General features: G+C 42.1%; 1 protein-coding gene across 4 annotated transcripts in view; it reads left to right on the top strand.

The window, feature by feature from the left end:
* EBF1 (EBF transcription factor 1) overlaps positions 1–9,963 on the top strand; it is a 284,901-nt gene extending 274,938 nt beyond the window's left edge. For all 4 annotated transcript variants that reach the window (XM_076349713.1, XM_076349712.1, XM_076349714.1 and 1 more), the window contains 2 exons: positions 1,025–1,219; positions 6,795–9,963. In XM_076349713.1, the coding sequence (XP_076205828.1) occupies positions 1,025–1,219; positions 6,795–6,826 (227 nt within the window). In that variant the 3' untranslated portion in view covers positions 6,827–9,963. The remainder of the gene's footprint in view (positions 1–1,024; positions 1,220–6,794) is intronic.
* The last annotated feature ends 9,151 nt before the right edge of the window (positions 9,964–19,114 follow it).

Below are 19,114 nucleotides of genomic sequence, written 5' to 3'. Positions count from 1 at the left end.
GGGAAATCCCCACAGCAGAAACTTTCCCAAAGCTGATGGATACAGGGAAGCTGGAGACTGACTTGGTACTAGTAGGTACAACATGGAAAGCATCTGTGGCCATTGTGAGAAAGTGGTTTCTCCCATTGGGAGATAAAAGAAAAGCATGATTTCTGCCAGTTATCCACACCTTTTTTTGTGCAACAGACACGGAAAACACTAGTGCCAGGAGACCAAAGGAGTAAAAAACTGTCAGAGTGGCCATCTTACTGGTTGCTTCATGCTGGACAGCCTCCATATATATGTGTGTGTGTGTGTGTGTGTATTCACATCTTTCAGAGTAACTTGTTTTAAACCCTAGTTCTTGCAGGGTTTGAGAGAGGAAAGAAACCCAAACATTTTTGCTGACTTTTGACAAGCAGGTTGACTGGGTCACCACTAAGACCTCTCTACCTTCTGCAAGTTTGCTTGAAACTCTGTAGGTCTTTCTGGAGCCATCTTGCTACAAGGAAAGCTTGGCTTGAAATGCTGGTTTTGGAGGCCAGTTAAAAACTCAAGCCTTTCCAAGTTAAAAATTCCAGATCCAGATTTGTACTTTAACCACTCTCTTTGCCCATCGGTTTTGTAACCCCTGAGTTACCTACACAGTCTGGATTTCCTCTTATCCACCTACACAAAAACATTACAAATTCGGACCAGGGCAGTGGCTAATGCCAATCACTAGAAAAGTTTGAAACAGGATGGCAGGACAGGGTTGTTGTAAGAACAAAGAATTGCAGTGACAGAGAATTAAGGGAGTGTTTAAGAGCTCCTAGAATTACTGGTCCTGAACACCTGAAAAACAAAAAAAAGCAAAACAATTAGTGGGTTTCCTGTAGTGATTGATCACACTTTGTGAACAACCAGAAATCTAACTGCAGTAAAGGCCTTGGCCATTTGAAATTAGACCCAGTGCATCCAAGAAGGAGAATTCTCTTGTTTCTGCAGCCTGCTGATTATCTAATACTAAGGAATGCCTTTTGGGGGGGGTCTTTTTTTCCTCTAGTTGTGCCATCAAGTCCGACAATGGCCTCCTCCACTAGCCTCCCCTCAAACTGTAGCAGTTCCTCTGGGATTTTCTCCTTCTCACCAGCCAACATGGTCTCAGCGGTGAAACAGAAGAGTGCTTTTGCACCTGTCGTGAGACCGCAAACTTCTCCTCCTCCCACCTGCACCAGCACCAACGGCAATAGCCTGCAAGGTAGGTGAAACCAAGTCTGGAGCATAGATGGCTGCTCTCAAAACCGTGAGTTCCCGGCACCTTGCGAGGCTCTAAGCGACACTGAGTTGTCAAAGGGGAGAGAAGACAATGGGGGATCCCTGGTGGTCTCTGTCCTAAAGTTTCCTCCTGTAAAGAGTAACTGGACTCCACCACCAGCCCACCTAGTACCATGCAGGTGTTTGGCAACCACCCTATCTCTAACTCAACTAATACTGCTGAATTGAAAAGCTGTGTCTTTTAAAGCACAGACCTACTGTTATGATAAAAACGAGTAATATTTCAGCTTACTAATACCATCCTTTTTCTTTCTTTCCTCTCTTATTCCCTGTTGTCGTCCTTTATCAGACCAGTCTTTTGTGGACTCTAGCAAGTACTCCACTGCAGGGTCTCTCCAGGGGCTGGCCTTCTCCTGAAGTACGTCACTCAATCTTCCCTTCCTTTTTTTCCTTTGTCATAGTACACTTGTGCAGAAATCCTACCGAGAGCAAATAGACCGTTACAGAGCTTGGCACAAACCTCTGCCTTTCATAAATAGAAGACACATTACAAACTAATAGCAGCATTTTCCAGTTTAACTCATACCAGGGCAAACATTAGTTTCCACTGATTAATGTACTTCTGTGCCAATTGATTCCATAAATGGCACAGGGCCTTTTTGAAAGCCTCTTCAACTGTTGGTATCAAGGGGCTGCTCCTTTTCTGCATCCCTTCCCCTCTCATTACAAAGTATTCCAGCATTAGCACCTAAATATGTTTCGAAGTGTTGATGCAAGCCAAGGGAGTGACAGACAAAAGCTTGTCAAACTGAGGATGCTGCAAAGACCAGCTCTGCCCATTTCACTGTTTGGTTCAGCCTGTTTTACAACACTGTGCCTAAACCTTCCTGTGTGATTACCTCACTACATTTTAGTGTGCTGAGAGAGACATTTTCATGCTCGCTTAGACTGAGGAGTTTCCATAAGCAGATGCAGCCAGCTGCCTCCAACTGTGCCAGAGGTGGGAAAGATTTTGCCGTATGCATTGTCCTTCCCCCAGACCTGAGGTCTGTTTTCCTTTCCACGTGCCTGGGCAAATTATCCAAAGAGCATCGAGCAGGGAATAAAATCCTTCATTTTTAAAGCCGTGTTCAGAAGGAGCTGTGCAGAGCCAGGGAAGGATAGTTCCACAGACTCCACATGTCACTCTACGGCCTCTGGAAAGAGAAACGCCAGGCTTGCGGGCATAATGCTGATAGCACCATTAACAGCCAAAAAAATCTATATGCAGGCAGAGTGGAAGGAATTCATTCATAAAAGCTGGGATCTATTGTGACTAAAGGAAAACATTGTCCTCAGTGCATGTTATACTGGTGAATTGGGAGGAGGAATCCTTACAGAGGTACACACACACACACAGAAATTGTGAAAATATTAGGAGCATATAAGCAGAACTTGGGTACCTTCGTTCAGGACTTTGTTATAAATACAGACTACGTCAAGAATAAAACACAACAAAATTTTCAGATGAGCTGTAGTGTTTAGGAGATTAATTTTTGTGTGTTTTAAAAATTTGGTACTGCCGACAAGCTACAAATTTTAAAGGCAACAGCTAAAAATGTTTCATTTCTGTATTAAAAAAAATAAAAAAGGAGCTAAGAGTTGACTCCTAGAAGCTTTTGATCATGTTAATGTTTTTTTTCTTCTCTTCACCTTGTCCCAACCTGCTGCTGCAGGTGGAGAGAAAAAGCGAGTAACAGGAGAAAGCTTTTTCAGGCACTGTTTTTCTTTTCACAAGACACAGAATTCCCAGATTCCACGTATTTGGTTATGAAAAGCAATTATGGAATGAGCTGCTAGCACCAGATGCAACTGGGGTTTGCTGTTTGCCTCCTCATTATGTCACATCCAGATCCGTAATGCCCAGAAACCACACAGATCTGAATGTTTCCCCTAATTTTTATTTAGCCATTCAGTTTTCATAATAGGAATGAGACACCAAGAGATGGTTCATTTCTAGGTCATCGCTGAACAACTTGGTGAGTTAAAGACCCACAGCCTTTAGTCCCATGCCTTCTGACACCACCTGAGGCTTGTAATAATCACTCAGAAATGCACTGCCTGTTGTGCCTTATTGCTTAAATAAACAACCATGTATAAGGAGGCTGTCTTATCTCTCTTGGGCTTCTGGATACATCAGAAAGCAATCAAGCTTTCCTTGTGTAGCTTGGATATCAACAGAACTCACTAAAACAACAGCTAGGCTTATCTGTTGTTCTCTTTGCCATGCAATTTTGTAAAACTCAAAATATATTATTTCTGTAATTTGCTAGCAGCAAATACAAATTAGTATATGATAGAAGAAATAATGCCCATTGGTGGGAGTTTTTGTACTCTCTGCCCTCCCTTTTTGGAGCTGGTGTGATCTCATACCTACACTCTTTCCCACTGATATCTCTGTTTTCAGGATCAATAACATGCTACAGCTGAGAGAATCTGCATGACTAGATGTAGCACTTACGGAATAAAAGTAGAGTGATATAAATGAAGACTTGGAAAGAATGGAAATATCAAAGCTTTTAGGCAGAAAAGACATCATTTTGCCATTTGCCTTGTAATTTAATTCAGAATTTCAGCGCTCTTCAAAAACAATAGTGCTTTGAGAAAATGAGCAAAGATCTGCATCTGTTGCCATTTGTTTCCAATGGCAAAAGGTGCATGGCTGGTGTGTAACTACAGGGAAATGTCTAAGCCATGAAGGGAGGAGTTGCAATTATGTCACCTTTGTTTGGGCTCTTACCCAGGGTAGACAGCTGTGCTTTCCCAAGAGAGAGACAATTCTAGACCATTTCTTGTTGGAATCAATTTGGTTTTGATGAATTTTTTAGCTTGAGAATTTTTTGTTGGAATAATATTTTGACATTTTCTGAAGTGTAGGTATTTTCTCTAAAGCGAAACAACATCTTCTTTTAAAGTTTCCCTAAATGTAGAATTTAGAAAGGGCTGAAAAGGACAAAAAAGGTTAGAGTAGAATGCACAGAGGCTTAATTATCCATCTGACTCTGCTCAGTTGCACTCATCACATATAGGAAGACTCTCCCCATTCCCATCTGCTCAACTCCTTGCTTATCTGAGCAGTAAAGGAGGGAGCACTGTTGTCAGTATTGCTTTTCTCTGCGCTGTAACACACGGCGCTGACGTCCAAGCACTGCAGTCCCACCCCTATAATCTGCTAAACAACTGCCATCCAGAAATCTCCAAGTGCTTTACTAATAGGGATAAAAATTGTTATCCTCAGGTAAGAAACAGAAACAAGTCAAATTGCTTGACGTAATACAATGGGCTAGAAGGAGAACTGGGACAAAACCTGTGTCTCAGGTCCATGCCCTCGTGAGTCTTTCATATATTCAGATAGGGAAAATTACACTCTCACCCTCAGCTGTAGGTGGCTGCCTTGCAGGGCTGCCACAGCAGAATTACAGTCTGGTTGACTGTATCCGTTGCTGTCAATACCTATTCTATTGATGCAATAGAGGTCCGTGGTTCAAGGTCCATATCCTGGCCCACACTCTAAGGATCTCAAGAGCAGAGCAGGGAGGAACCACAACAGTGAGAGCATTGCTTGGCTTGGGTTTCCTTCACTTTTAGTCACATGAACCAAAGGGACAGCCCAATTGGGAGGATTCAGAACTTGTTATTTGAGACCCTGCTGAAATAAAACCCTTTGAGAATTCTTTTAAACAAAGCTGCTGTTCTTTCACCCAGTGTTGATTAAATCAGCAAGGATTCTAAAAAAAAGCATTATCAAATTCATCCTGTGATTTGAGATGAAGGAGACAGCATAGCTATGGAGATAATATGAAAATGCATCCTCAGATTATCTCCATGGTAGAGCCAAAAGTAGCCCATGACAGGAAATACCTCAGCAAGGAACATCTAAGACACGGTGGTGTTCTCTATGCTACTCACTTGAGTGTCTTTATGTAGGGCTTAAAGCAACTCAGGTCACCTCTCTATCACTTTTACCCTCATTCTCAGCCCCTTGAAGAGCCCTTATATGGAGCGGAAACAATCAGTGCAGTGATTCCACATAAAAACATTGCTGAATGATAAATTCCAAGAATCGAAATGCTGCTGTATAGTTGCAACATGTCACCTCTGAGGATGGCCTGTTGCAAACATGTGGATGTGTTTTGCATTCTTGCCTTCTCCTCTCATTTTATTTCATTTAATCAGTGCAGTTCACTCGAGCTGTTCTCCCCTTGCTGATTAGACTTGTAATTCTTGCACATATGGTGGTGTTTGTGGAGAAAACATTTCCCTCCTCTCCCCCTCCAACCCCAAATCTGTGAGTCTTTTACTTTGGCTCTGTTCTTATCAAATAATTGCAGCTGTAATTAAAGCACAATGAATCAGCACCAGTCACAGGGTTGAGTTCTTCCTTAAGAAATTACATGTCCAGATGTCTGAGATGGCAGGCAGTTCTAGCATTTAAATAATGTGCCCATGAAGTGCCGCCAACCTGAAGGCGAATCTGTTTTCTACCTTTTGGCAAATAACCGTACAACTAGTATTTTAAAGATGCATTGTTGTTACAGTTTTCATCATAAGCTTGCATGACTACCTCCTGTAATGATGTGCTTGCTCACAGCATATCACTTGGACACTTGGTATGTCTGATCTGCAGAGTCCCTGGTAAATAGAGGGAGACCAAGCTGGAGGTCAAGCTAGGTGGAAGACTGTATCTGTTGACTTTTAATGGATGTCTCCTCTTTAAGAGACGTGGTGGTTTCATAGAAAATGATGTCAGGAAGCATAATAAAGAAATACTGATGATTCAACTTAGCCAACAAAAGAGAAGACATTCTAAATTAACATTAACATACAACTCACTCAATGTAGTTTGTGATGTCTGCTACAAGTGTAATAAAACCATGAGACGCCGGTCTGCTAAACCACCAGTTAAGGACATATTTCAATTTGAAAATTGGATTTGAGAGTTTAAGTCCTTTTCTGAGGAAATGCATACATAAGTCCCAGGGCTGAACACCGAACTTGTAAGAGAAAACTGGCATAGGAGAATGAACCACTGTTAGTGTGCCTAATGCAACTAGCACCCTATCAGATCTGTAATATTGCTGGCCTGTGGGACTCCAGCCATTGTCTCATGTGTGGAGCAAGTATCTGCTTTGCTTTTAAGAGTAATAGAATGTGTGGCAATGGCTGGGTCAGGTTTAAGCCTCCTGAGCATTTTGAGATTTTGAAACTAAAATCAGGAAATTAAGCTGGGGTCTGAGTCTGATATCAGGGGAAGCGCACTTTTTCTGCAAGAAAATCACTGATTTCAGCAGAGTCACTTGCAATTTAAACCACTTTCCGATCAGAATGAGGCTTCCTATGATTACTGTGTACATAGTTGTCTCTACTGGATGATACTTATATATAAATGTAATTCACAGTACGGCTGAGTATGTTGCTAGTTTAAAAGCTCTGAAGATTTTAAAAGTTGCTTGCTGATGCACCAGAGTAACTTCCCCCCCATCTCTCTCTCCCCCTCCCCTATCCTTTCCTTCTGACAGCTATATCTGGCATGATTGTTCCCCCCATGTGAAAGAATTGCCTTGAAGAATTTTATTAATGAAGAGGTTGAATTCTGCTTCAGAGAGAATCTGATACAAGTCCCAGAGTGGAACTTTTTACTCAGGCCTTTTTAAAAATAAAAAAGAAATAAAGAAGAATCTTACAATAACTGCGGATTTTTAAACAAAACAAAAATCACCATCCTTGCAAACACTGAAATTAACACTCTACAGTTGCAAGGTGTTGATTCAAGTTGTCCATCCCAAATACCTGGGAGATATATTTATTGTATGTTGGTAAAAAAAAATCCACTTTTTTTTTTTTTTGCGGGGGTGGGGGCTTGCTTTTTTTTCCTTCTATTTTTTGTGTTTTTTTAAGGCTTGATTTAACTCCACACCATTTGTCTTTTATAAATCATACAATTACACAAGGGACACTAGAGATGGAACTCCACATTTTTAATTTATGATTTTTTTTTTTAAAGCTGTGTAAAGAAAAAAGAAGTGGTGTCATTTACATACAAGTCTGTATGGGACAGAATAGAAGTGCCAGTTAGTTTTTTGTAGAAGAATTATGGCCATTTAATTAAGGGTCGGCTCATACAGGTTGCTTATCCAGTGGTGACTAGGTAATATGGTGCATTTTTAATGTTCTAATTAAATAGATATCACTCCCTAGAAAGCTGATATTTTTGGATGGCAAAGGCGGGATGAGGGGTGGGATTAGTAACCTCTGTCTTTAGTATCAGGCTAAATAATTGTGTAAATAATACAATGAGAAAAGTTGGTGAAAGCAAAGGTAAGGATGCAAATAACACATTTCCTCTTGAACTGAAAATCCAGTGCCTCTAGATGTAACGCTAAAACTGCAGCATGAGATGAGCATGGCCCTCTCATGAGCTTGTCTATCAGACTCTTTCCAAATGAGTGGCCTTCCTGAAGTTTAGTGTCACCTGAGCTGTGCATAAAATGCCGTTTGGATTTTGCATAGCTGTCTAACGGCACAGCCTGCGGCCGTCACACGTGGGGCGTTTTCGGCGTAGCCCCTCTCCCCTTGATCTATTTGTTTTTGTGGGGCAGAATGAGAACAGACTCGTCTGCGGTTCTGCAGCCTCACAATCTAAAAGCACACGTTTTCGTCAGCCTCCCACTAGGATTGTTCCTGTATCAGTCGACCCTCTCAGTTTGTATCATAATATATTAAGCAACAGGTAACTGCTTTTGAATAGTAAATGGAAACATGAGTTTGGGGGGTGGGGGGTGGGGCCGATAGGAAGGTTTCAAATCAAAACCATAGCTTCTGTTTTACAAAAGTTTTGCTATCATTATCTGGGAAGTGTTCTTAAAAACTATTAGTCAAAGAGGCAGCAAAGCTCTGAAGATGCATTACCTGATATTTTTTCTTTGCTGTTGTGTTTTGTATGTAGTTATAAATACTGTAGATTTTTTGTGATTTTTTGCCAAAGTTGTTGTTCTATTTATACATTTTAATGTCTTAAGACAGTTTTTCAATATCACAAAAAAAAGAATTTTACTGCATATTTTGCAAAAAGAGCTCACTACCTTTAGCTTGCACATACTTGCAAAATTAATTAAAGAAAAAAAAAGCTTTTTGTTTCTGTTTTTTGTTTGTTTGTTTTAAAGGGGATTTTGTAAAATATCCATATAAATAATGTATTTATCTTTGGAATTTGTACATTGCTTTTTTTTCCCCTACCAATTTTATTTTATTGTGTATGTTTGCTATGTGAAAAGTGCTGATTTGTTTGGTCATTCACCGTTGTATTAGCTGTTTAAATGTGATTTTAAAACATTTCATTTATAGGGTTTTTTTTAGTATTGTTTAAAACCATGCTTCCATTTTTTTTAATTTCCACCCAAAAGCCATTGTCTATTTTTGTATTATTTGTAAGTTAAGAAGTTTTTTCCAATATATGGCAAAAAGTAGCATATTATTCTTGTAGCATTTAGTTATGTAGATTTTAAAAAAAATGTATCCTTTGCTTTTGAGGCTTAACAAAAACTAATGCTGTTTTACTCTATTAATATGCATGGGATTTCTCCTCTTTGGAGTGACGCATTTTTGTGCATTAAATATGGGGAGAAACTTCATAGAACTCAATGAAAATACTTTCTTTCTTAAGTCTGCTTGTATATTTCTCTGTCTTTCACATAAATATAAACCAGCAGATTGGATGCCTTAACAATGCAAATCATATTCATTTCACTTGTACATTGTACTGTGCACCAGAACTGTCAATCATCACTAACATTCTAAGAAAAAAAAAAAGGAATTGAAAAGCACAAAAGAACTGTTTTGTTACCTTAAAACAATATAACTTTTTTCTAGTCGAGCAAGAAATCATTTACAACGATGCTGCAACTGTGCATGCTTCCTGTATGAATTTTGCAATGGTTTTCACTAGAATGTCACAGTGTGATCTTTGGGGGGAAGGGAAGAAAACAGGATTTTTTTTTTTCGTGGTGAGAAAATAAAAGAAGAGAAAACTGGAAAATGTGAGAGACATCAGTTTATTGCTTCTCTGTATTCCAAGCGATTATTCTAATTCACATAGTAAGCAACAGCACGACAATGTAATCAAATTTAAAGCCATATTTTGTCCAGTGACACCATCAATTACTCTTGCAGAGCTCCACTCAAAGTCATAGCGATTTTGACACCAGTGTTAGCCATCGATGTTTGTAGTCTTCTACGCCAGTGTCCAAAGATCCTTTGACAATGTGCATAATTTTGTTTTGTTGCAGCTATTTATAGTGATCTGATGAATGGGAATTTATAAAAATCTCCCCCGCACCACCCTTATCTTTTACAAAGTAAAAGATGCAGCTGTTTACAGAATATGGCTTTAAGTGGAAACATTCAGATTTCAGTTTTAACAAGGTGAAGCTTCACAATGACTGGATTGCATAAAGTATGCCTATTTCCTCACAGTTGTACTAGGATGCAGCTAAAATGAAGTCATCTCTGAAACTACTAACCTTTCACCTTCTTATCTAAATCTTTTTGAATAGACACACACACTGTACAGTTCTATTGTTAGAGAAACTAACTACTGTAGAGATTGTTATAATTTTTTTGCAGAAATTCAAGCTGTAAAAACTTTTCAACTTTCACAATATTTAATTAAAGTTACTTCCTGTCTGTGAATACAGCTCCTAGTTGTGTGCTTATTTTTCTGCTTCTGCTGGCTAGTAGATGAGAAAATATAAAATGTAGAAGCCAGAAGCTACTGAATTGTCTTTCTGAAGTTAAGGAGAAGCAGAAATTCATGGTATTACACAGCGAAACATGGTGAATGCTGGTGCACTGAAACTCCTCTTCCTGTGTCACTAATGGATTTCAAAGGATCCTCACTCATAATGCTGAATGTTCATCCTGTTGTTGTTATTCTTATTATTGCCATTGTTTTAGTCTATTGATTGCCTCAAGGGCCAATGTATTTTTCTAGCGGATTTCAGGAGCTTACCTAGCTTTAGGTACCCAGTTGCAAAGAGCTGTCTCTCTGAACACAGTGATCATGAAGTACAAGACAAAGGCATATTAGACCCCGTGCCAGAGACCCAGAGAGATTTAAGTTTTCATCTTGGTATTATTTAACTCAATGACAACACCTCCAGGACCAGGTCTTAAGTGACCTGCCCAAGGCCAGCTCCAAGAACTGCATCAAAGTATGTTGAGCTGTAACTAGCTCCTTGACTTGACCATGAAGGAGGCCTCTATAAAGTGTTTCCATTCTGCTACCCTTCCTAAATGACAAATCCATCAGCTGCTAAATTGGTTCTAGGCATTTCATTTCATTCTGTACTCCTCTGGCAGGAGAGGACCATAAAGATCTTTACCTCTGGCATGTGGAAGGTTGACATAATGGCGCTTAACTGGGCCTGAAGAGTGGCTGTCATACAGAAGGCCTGTATGGGGACAATCAAAAACCCTTAAACACCACGCCTGATGCAAGGCTCCACGCATTTCCAAGGTAGGAATAGGGATTTTGGGGTTGCAGTTTAAATTAAATTAAAATTTACTTTAAAAAATTAAATTTGCTAAAAACATAAGCAGCTGGAAATGGCTTCTTGCAATGTAAAGTGTTGGATATCTCTTACATGTTAGCAGATCCACTCCAGTAGTTGTTAGAGAAAAGAGAGCTGTTGGCAAAGTCAGACCCCAAATGTGTTTACTCTGTCAGCACGAGAGATCTGTTTCTTCTGTCTGAGATAATTCTCCTGGTTCTCTTTCAAATGGTGTGAATATTGGCAGCTCTCACTGCAGCTGAGCGCTCTATGAGTGCTCAGATCACTAGAAAGATGTTGGGTCACATGTAGCTGAACAGCAGTCTTAAAGATTAAATTCAGGATGTAATATTAGGCAACCTGCTTTAGGTGCAGCAGAACCAGAGCTCTGGTTCAGCTGTTTGGATCCAATGAGAATGTTTTTGTCTGAAATTTAATTTAATTTCAGCCACAAAAAAAAAAGGGGGGGGGTGGGGGGGGGATGAGGGAGGTAAGATAGCATGAACCATCAGGCTTCTAGTTCAGATGGATGCTGAAGACGAGTCTGCTGGTCAGCCCCAGTGCCAGCCCATGACAATCCAAACTGAGATCACCTGGGTGACAGTACTGTAACAGGTGATGAATTGCTTTTTTGATGCCAGAAAAAAACCCTCCAAAGCCCAAACCATGTGAGGACCAGTCGCAGGGTGCACATTTGGGTGTGGCTGCAGTGAGACACGTATCCCATGATGGGTCATGTGCTAAAAGGGAGAGGAGTGTCTTCTGCCATTGCACAGAGAACATGTAGGCACGGGGGCTTATGGTATGGTGTATAATGGCATGGCTTATTGCTGCCCTCTAAACTGGTGGCTTCTTTGATTTTTCAGCAACCATAGTAGTCATTTTGACTGAATAGTTTGTGTCTGGCAGTGGGATTTGTTGTATTTTTGTATGGATATGCCTCTAATTTTTTATTTAGTTTAAAGAAACCTCAGCAAAATGAGCTACCTTCACTGCTAGTTTCCTGGCCTTGTCTCTGTGTCTGCTTATTCCCTTTAGAGTCTGTCTCTACAGGCTCTTGCCACAGCTGCTTCATGTAGTCATTGACTCTCTTAGCACCACAGCCTATGTATCTTCTGCCATTTCATGGGTTAGCTGAAGACGCATTTCATGTTATACATCTGATTTCCTCAGCTCCTTTCCGTTTACTGCCCCTTGTTCTCCAGTCCTCTTGTAAATTTTCACATTGTGCTGCTGTACTGAAGATGGATTGGCGGCCTCCCACAGAGTCCCTGGCCCCCAACTCAACTCAACTCCTCCAGTTTCATGAGACAGAAGGTTTGGAAGAGCTTTAGCAAATGCCCCATTGCCCAAGCTTTTTCAGAAACGCATCTACTGCATCTTAGTTTATTTGCCCTTTTATGGAGGCTGTCATTGAAGCCCATTCCTCCAGTGCATAGGAAACATACACTTTTGTCCTGCACCAGCACTGTGCTTACCTGTGTTAGCTCTCCTGTTAAATATACAGCAAACAAATGCTGCTGCTGCTACAGGCTTTGCTTTGCTGTGCTACGCAAGCCAAGCTCTTCTAGCGTCATATTTAAGAGAGTTGCCCTCCTTTTCATGGAGAATCCCAGTGGCTTTTTTTTCCAATTCCGTTTCACTCTGTACTTCTCTTGCTTGGGCCTGGGTGCATATCTCAGACAGGGAGATGGGTAGTCCGTGAGGACCGTCCATCTCATCATCTCAGAGCTGTGACCATTTACTTGCTTTGCTCCATCCACAGCAACATTACAGAAGCATCACTTCCTACTCAGTTGTTTCTTCCTCCCTTCACAAACACACTTCATTGCCATTGTACTAATAAAAATGTGCAAAACCTACCAGTGAACATTCAAAGCCCACTCCATACAATAAGGCCACATCTCGGAGATGCTGTGAAGCAGCCTGACATAGAGCTTCAGCAAGATAGTTGGTCAGTTTGATTGCTGCCTCCTTGCCCACCCACCAGTTGCACTCTTTCATGTCATTGCCACCTCCCTGCTTCCCCCCCCCATTATCTCAATGGGATGCTGCCTGATTTGGGCCTCACTTGACATCTCTGTTTCCTTTATTTCCCAGAAGGAGCTGGCTCTGGCATCCCTTTTCCCCAGCATCTAATGCTGATGTTTCAGTCGGGGAGGTCAGGTCAATACTTCAGATAAATAAGTAATAGTTCCTACTCCGCAACCCTGTTCTCTCTTCCTCTCCTTGGTGCCCTTGAGGATACAACTCGACCAGAGCTTATGGCACTGCTCCAACATGATTGGCAGGTCATGTGAAAGAGCACACATCTTAGAAAACTTTAATATAGTCATTCCAGGACACAATTGCCAGTGACTACCCAGGTCACAGCCTAACAGCAGGGACTACAATTCTAGGTGGCTTTTTTGGCCTACAACAGGAGCAGCAAATACAATGCTCTAACATACATTTTTCTCCTTATTTTCAATGAATGACCCAAACTTCATCACTAATGTGGATGCACATTTGAAGATTGCCAGCAAAAAAAATATTTAGATGATCACCTAACCCTTTCCTGAAACATAGAGCGAACTCTGTCCTACATGTCCCAGTCCAGCCAAACTCTGTTTTGTATAAGGGGGATGAAATTGTTCACTTCCTTTTTTGTTAGTGAAGTATATGAATCCCTAATTTTCTAATATTTATTAATGCCAAAGTGTATCTTATACTGTAAGCCCTTGCAAGGGTTTCAGTAGGTTTGCAGCTGGTATACAAGAGAGACTCACCATGTTGTGGTGATTCACTGCAGTCTGGCAGCTCTTGACCATGCATATGAGAGAGGTAAGGACCGGTTATGTCTATAGCTAGCACAAGCGTGCTCTGAAGTGGCACAGGTGATCTGGTTGAGAATAACCTCAAGATAAATTTGCCAGTGAGGATGCCTCAGTGACTCCCTGTAAGAAGGTGACAGCTCAGCTCAAAACTTAGCTCAGGAGGCACAAAAATGCAGACCTGTATGTGTGCACCTGTGTGTGTGTGTTTTGAGGTGGGAAACTGTGTGAGAGCCATGACAAGCTCTGGGAAGCAAACCCCAAGATGAACCCTGTCATAAAAGATCTCTTTTCTGCAGCGTTTAGAGGAAAGGGGAGCACAAACATTGCACAGAGGCTCATCTGGAAGGTTGTGGTGCTGCAGCTTTCATCTCCACTCCCTCCCACACCCACACCATCCCCCCCAGCTTTGCACAGGTCCTGCCCGCTGCCCCACTGCCTCCTTGCCCACTGCCCTTGCCACGAAGGGCTCTGCCTTCAGCCTCATTTCGACAGAGCATTGCTCACATTGCTCACCGTCAGCCTGCCCCAGGCACTGCCTTGCTCCCCCACCTCGCCACCATTAACTTTGCCTTCAACCTCTGCTGCATCATTGCCTTCTCCTGAGGGTTCCCTATTTATATAGAGGGGAAAATGCAGTTTCTGGGACTGGAAATATTTTGTTACCTTTTTCTACTTAAGTGCGAGGCATTTTTATCTGTAGTCTCTGGAGACTTATGCTACAGTGGGACTGATTTTATCCACTTACTCAATGCACTTTAGTTCAATAATGATTACAGAACTTCTACATAATATATTAGGCATAGCTGATTTCCCAGGGTTTGTAGCCCTCTATCTCCCTAAGCATTTAAAAAGGAATCTCTCTGTGATAGGTATGTTATGAATGATACACTCCTCAACAGTCATGACGTAAAAATAATAGCAGCAGTGGGCCAGGAAGGAAGGAGAGGCAAGCATTCAGCTAGAAAATGCCAAAGCCTGTGGATAATACAACTCAACAGCAATGACCTGCTTTGTTCATTTTATCACTGCTCCTTAGCCCATCAGCGGCACTTGCAATCTGTGGAGTTCCGGCAACCCAGGCCAGATTCCCAAACCCACCCTCCACCGCCTTACCCAAACTGAGGGTTTTGGCAATTCGCTGGCTCCATTGCAGGACTGGGTTGACCTGGTCTCTCTTTCTCGCTCGCTCTTTTTCTTTTGTTTTTTAAATGCAAGCTGAGCTCTTCAGCTTGCTCAAATGTGGATTCAGCGGCCGTGAGCAGGCCTGTGACAGCCAGCACGCCCAGCCCTGAGGTGCCTGATGTGATTGCAGAAAGCCTGCACAACGTTTGTTTTCTTCGACAGCAGAAGGAGTAGCAATGTTTGTGGTCACGGTCTCCCTCACACCTGAGGTTAGACTCTGTGCCCCCGACACAAGAAACCTGGTCCCAAGCTTTCCCCAGCCTGAGAGGTTTTCTATGCACGTTTCCCCAACCACAGAGACTGCAAGGCTTCTTCATTCTCAGCTATCCCAGATGCTAGTGACCCTCTGCCCATGTTGTTCTCTATCTGCCCTCCCTGGCCCAGCTGCTCAGCACCCTCACCCCGCTGCTCAGCACCTTGTGGCAGAGGGCATCCAGCTCCTCTCCATAAAGCCTAGGACTGGCTTGTTCAAAGCCCAGTCATTTGTCCCAAGGAGTTTTCCACACTGGACCGACCACCTTGAACCAAGCACCTTGCCCATCTTATTGTCATCAGCCTCCCCAGTCGGTGATGATGGTGCTCTTTTTCTTTTTTTAAACATAAAAGCCCCATTTTACTCAATTTTCTGATCATCTCTTAATTTCAGTAACAGCTTTTGACAATGAGTTCCACAGGTTCATTGCTGTTATTCCCTTATTTGCTCCTTGTGCAATGGGGTGTGTGGCTGCTGCAACCCTTATTGCCCGATGCAAGCAGCCCCCGCGGGCCCTCGAGGGGCCGGGGACAGCCAGGGACGCTGCTGCCTCTCGCCCAGCCCCAGCAGAGCGGCACGGGGCAGCTCCCGTTGCTGCTGCAGCCCCACGGTTGCCTGATTGACATCAGGAAATAGCACAACGAAAGTTGCTACCAGCTAACAGCTGTTTCAACAGTTTTAATCACAAGGCGAGCTGTAAGATAAATAAATAAATAAAGCCTATGAAGTGACAAAACAAATGGCCTGGTATCGGAGACAGATTTGAAGCTTCTGGCTGCCTTCATGGGAGAGCAGCCTGCAAGCTCTCACCCTCCCTCCCCCAAATAATTAATTTATCACTTAGCAGTGCTATGGCTCTCTGGAAGGTGCTTGGAGACAGTGTTTGAAGGTGAACTCCAGCTCTCCAGAGGGGCCCGTGGGGCTGGGGAAAAAGGCAGTCGAGTGCTGGAATCTACAGGTGAACCGGCTAGATCGCAGGGGGCGTTATATCAACCTGCTTGAGCTACCATGAACCAGCACACGTTATTTTGTTCCACCCTCACAAATCACTGTTATGCCCTTTCTGCTTTAAACACTGTGGATCAGCTATAACAACACTTGATATTTATTTTATTTCAACTATCACTCTGATTTGTCAGGTGTATTTTTTATGCACAGCAGGTGTACCCTAATGGGGTTAGGGAATAAACAGAAAATTGATGGGCTTACACACCCATTAGCTAATGGATTACTAAGCAAAAGGGACTCTGTTTAACCCCGCTGCACTTAGCCCACTGTTAGGAGGAATGTTAAAGACTATAAGCCAACACTCACATGTCTCTTCGTGGACCCAGGGGAAGAGAGCTCAAACTTTAATGCATCGCTTTTGATAGGCAGGTGAATGAATGTGGCTATCATTATGCAATCACGCAGCTCTGGAACTATTTATCAGCCGCACAACGTGCTCCATGAACCCTGCATGCTCCTGACCCACCGTACTACGAGCCTGTCACCGCGGTGTACAGAAAGGGTTAAGCAGGATGAAATCCCCCCCCCCCCGACAGAGGTGCTTCCCACATCCGACTTGCATAGTGCGTGCAGAAAACGCAGAGCTGCCACTGTGACTTCATGTTCCCATACCCCAGTACTACACACCTTGTACGTTAGCAACATGCTTTTTTGTGCAAAGGGCTTGTGTCTACACCAGCTTTAATCAGTTATTTCAAGATAGATGTGCCTCGTTAGCATCAGAACAATGCAATTACTTCCCCTCCTCCCCTCTCTCCAAATCCCGGGGTTTTATTGGCCTATTAATGGTTTGATTTGTTGTTGGTAGAAACAAGACGGATTCCAACTCATTGATCATATTATCCTACAGATATCCCGCAGAATAAATAAATGGGATAATAAAACCCAAACCATACGCTCAAAGGTTACATTTTCTAAATCCTTTAGTGTTCTGCATCATAGTTTATGTTCCCTTTCAACCACAAATACACAGTTCAGTGCAGTACATGACAGTTAAAAACGGTCTGTAATGTTAAAGGTTATAGCTGCAGTCTTTTGCCATCTTTCTCACATGGAAACAAGTCTCACTGATCCTCACTGTCCACAGATGCAATAAGGAACAACCCTCTGACACAGGTGTATAATCAAAAGCCAATTCAAAAGGAGCCTTCTGTAAATATCAACTTGATCCAGGCATATGCATGCTTTGCTTGAAGCACCGGAAGAGTCCTGCTGACTTCAATGGGATGGCTCACGCGTTTGAAGAGAAATAGGTGCATGCGTGCAGGAGGTGAAGGTCGAAGAATAAAAAAAAACAGGAGAGAGTATAATTTTGTGTTGCTTTTCTTTAAGCAGTGACCCAAAAACTCACAGCCAGAGGGGAGCTAAGGTCCTTTTAGTTTCATTTGTGCCTGTCTGTTCATGGGGTGCTTTCAGGTGCCTCTTACATTTAGCTCTGGAGGCCCATCTGGGTTGCAGGGCTGCTCAGACAGTGCTCTGGGGGATATGGGATGCCTATGACAGAGAGGGGATGTGGCACTGATCGTAGTCTCTCTGGACTTTGCCTTGTTGCTGGTCTCTTCCTGGAGCTGGGGAAAAGGAAAGTGCTTCAGTCACTTGACAGACCAACAGCTGAGCTCTTCAGTTGGCTGAAGAGGGATGCCGTAGAAAATGCCACAGATACAGTGGCAAAGACACTTCAAAGGACTTTAATATGACCAAAATGACAGCCCAGGTCCCTCCTTATTCTAGAGAGCAGTGGTCAAGCAGAAATCTACTGATGCCCGCTGGAAGATGAACTGCTCTGTTACCAACTCAGAATGAAGCCCCAAAAGCATGGTGTGGTTCAAGGGATGCATGGATACAACTTTAGCTCTAGGTTGTAGAGTCTGTGTTCGAGATGATTTAATCTATGCTGGAATTCATCAGCATCAGTCTAAAAGGCTGGAGCAACATAGCAACAAGCTTGTTAATTACTAAGCAATTATTTTACTCAACTTTTAGACCAAGGGGATACCCAAAATATCCGCATCTGTTTCATTTTGATTTCTTATTATTCCTTCCATGCTGTAGCTGAGGTTATTTTACAGCAGCTGTCAGTCATAGCAGTAACAATTTCCACAGTAGCAGCTTCCATTTGACAAGCTCACTATACAGAAAGTGCTGTGATGGAATGGAAGGGGTTTCTTTCTCTTTCTTAATATCATCTTCCTCTAGGACAGACTATCTTGCCCTCTCCGGCAGAACACGCTTAGATCACACTGCAGAGTTTCTGACTGCTGCTTTTAAAAAGGTATATCTGTTTGTTTCTATCAACACATTTCAGCTCCTCTGGCATGCTGTCTTTGCAGCTCTAATAGAGACACTTCACATGTAATAGGGTCACACGGTGATCCTCACGTTCGATTCCATTCCTATCACCATGCTAAATTGAAACAATGTGTGTGCATCAGATTTCTGCAGTGCAGGAAAGCTGTAACATCTACAAGTTTTGTGATGCAATGAAACTAATGATTTGGATTTTATTTTCTTGGTACCACATTCAGCTGGTGAACTCTTGAAAATACACCTTACCTCGTTTTCTCTCTGTCTCTTTACCTCTCAAGAGCTTTCACCAACAGATCTACTTTCATGCTGAAAAAAAAAGTAATTCTATCAGTAATTTATGGAAATTAGAAAACTGATTAACATAAAGCTTCTACTTGTGATAGTGGGGTTACAAAAGTGGGTTGATAGGTAAAAATGATCTCCTTAGTGATAATTAACTTTGATCTCTTAAATAACTGTTAACTTTCTTAAAGAAGGAGAGTACAAATGACATTTGCATCCTGGCAACTGTAAAAAGGCAGAACATAACTTTCATTGGAGATTGCATGATAAGCTCTGTTCTCAAAGAAAATATACTCATTTCAAAGCAAAATGACATGAATTGTCAAGGACTGTTGGGTTTGTTCTTATATCCTGTGCTAACCTGAGTGCACTGAGATGAAACATTGCATATGCTTGCGTGAACAGCTCTGTACAGCCATGTAAATGATATGTGTTTATCTACA

This window comes from Aptenodytes patagonicus, chromosome 12, assembly GCF_965638725.1.
Source record: "Aptenodytes patagonicus chromosome 12, bAptPat1.pri.cur, whole genome shotgun sequence".
NCBI lineage: Eukaryota > Metazoa > Chordata > Aves > Sphenisciformes > Spheniscidae > Aptenodytes > Aptenodytes patagonicus.
This window is presented reverse-complemented; position numbering and strand designations above follow the sequence as displayed.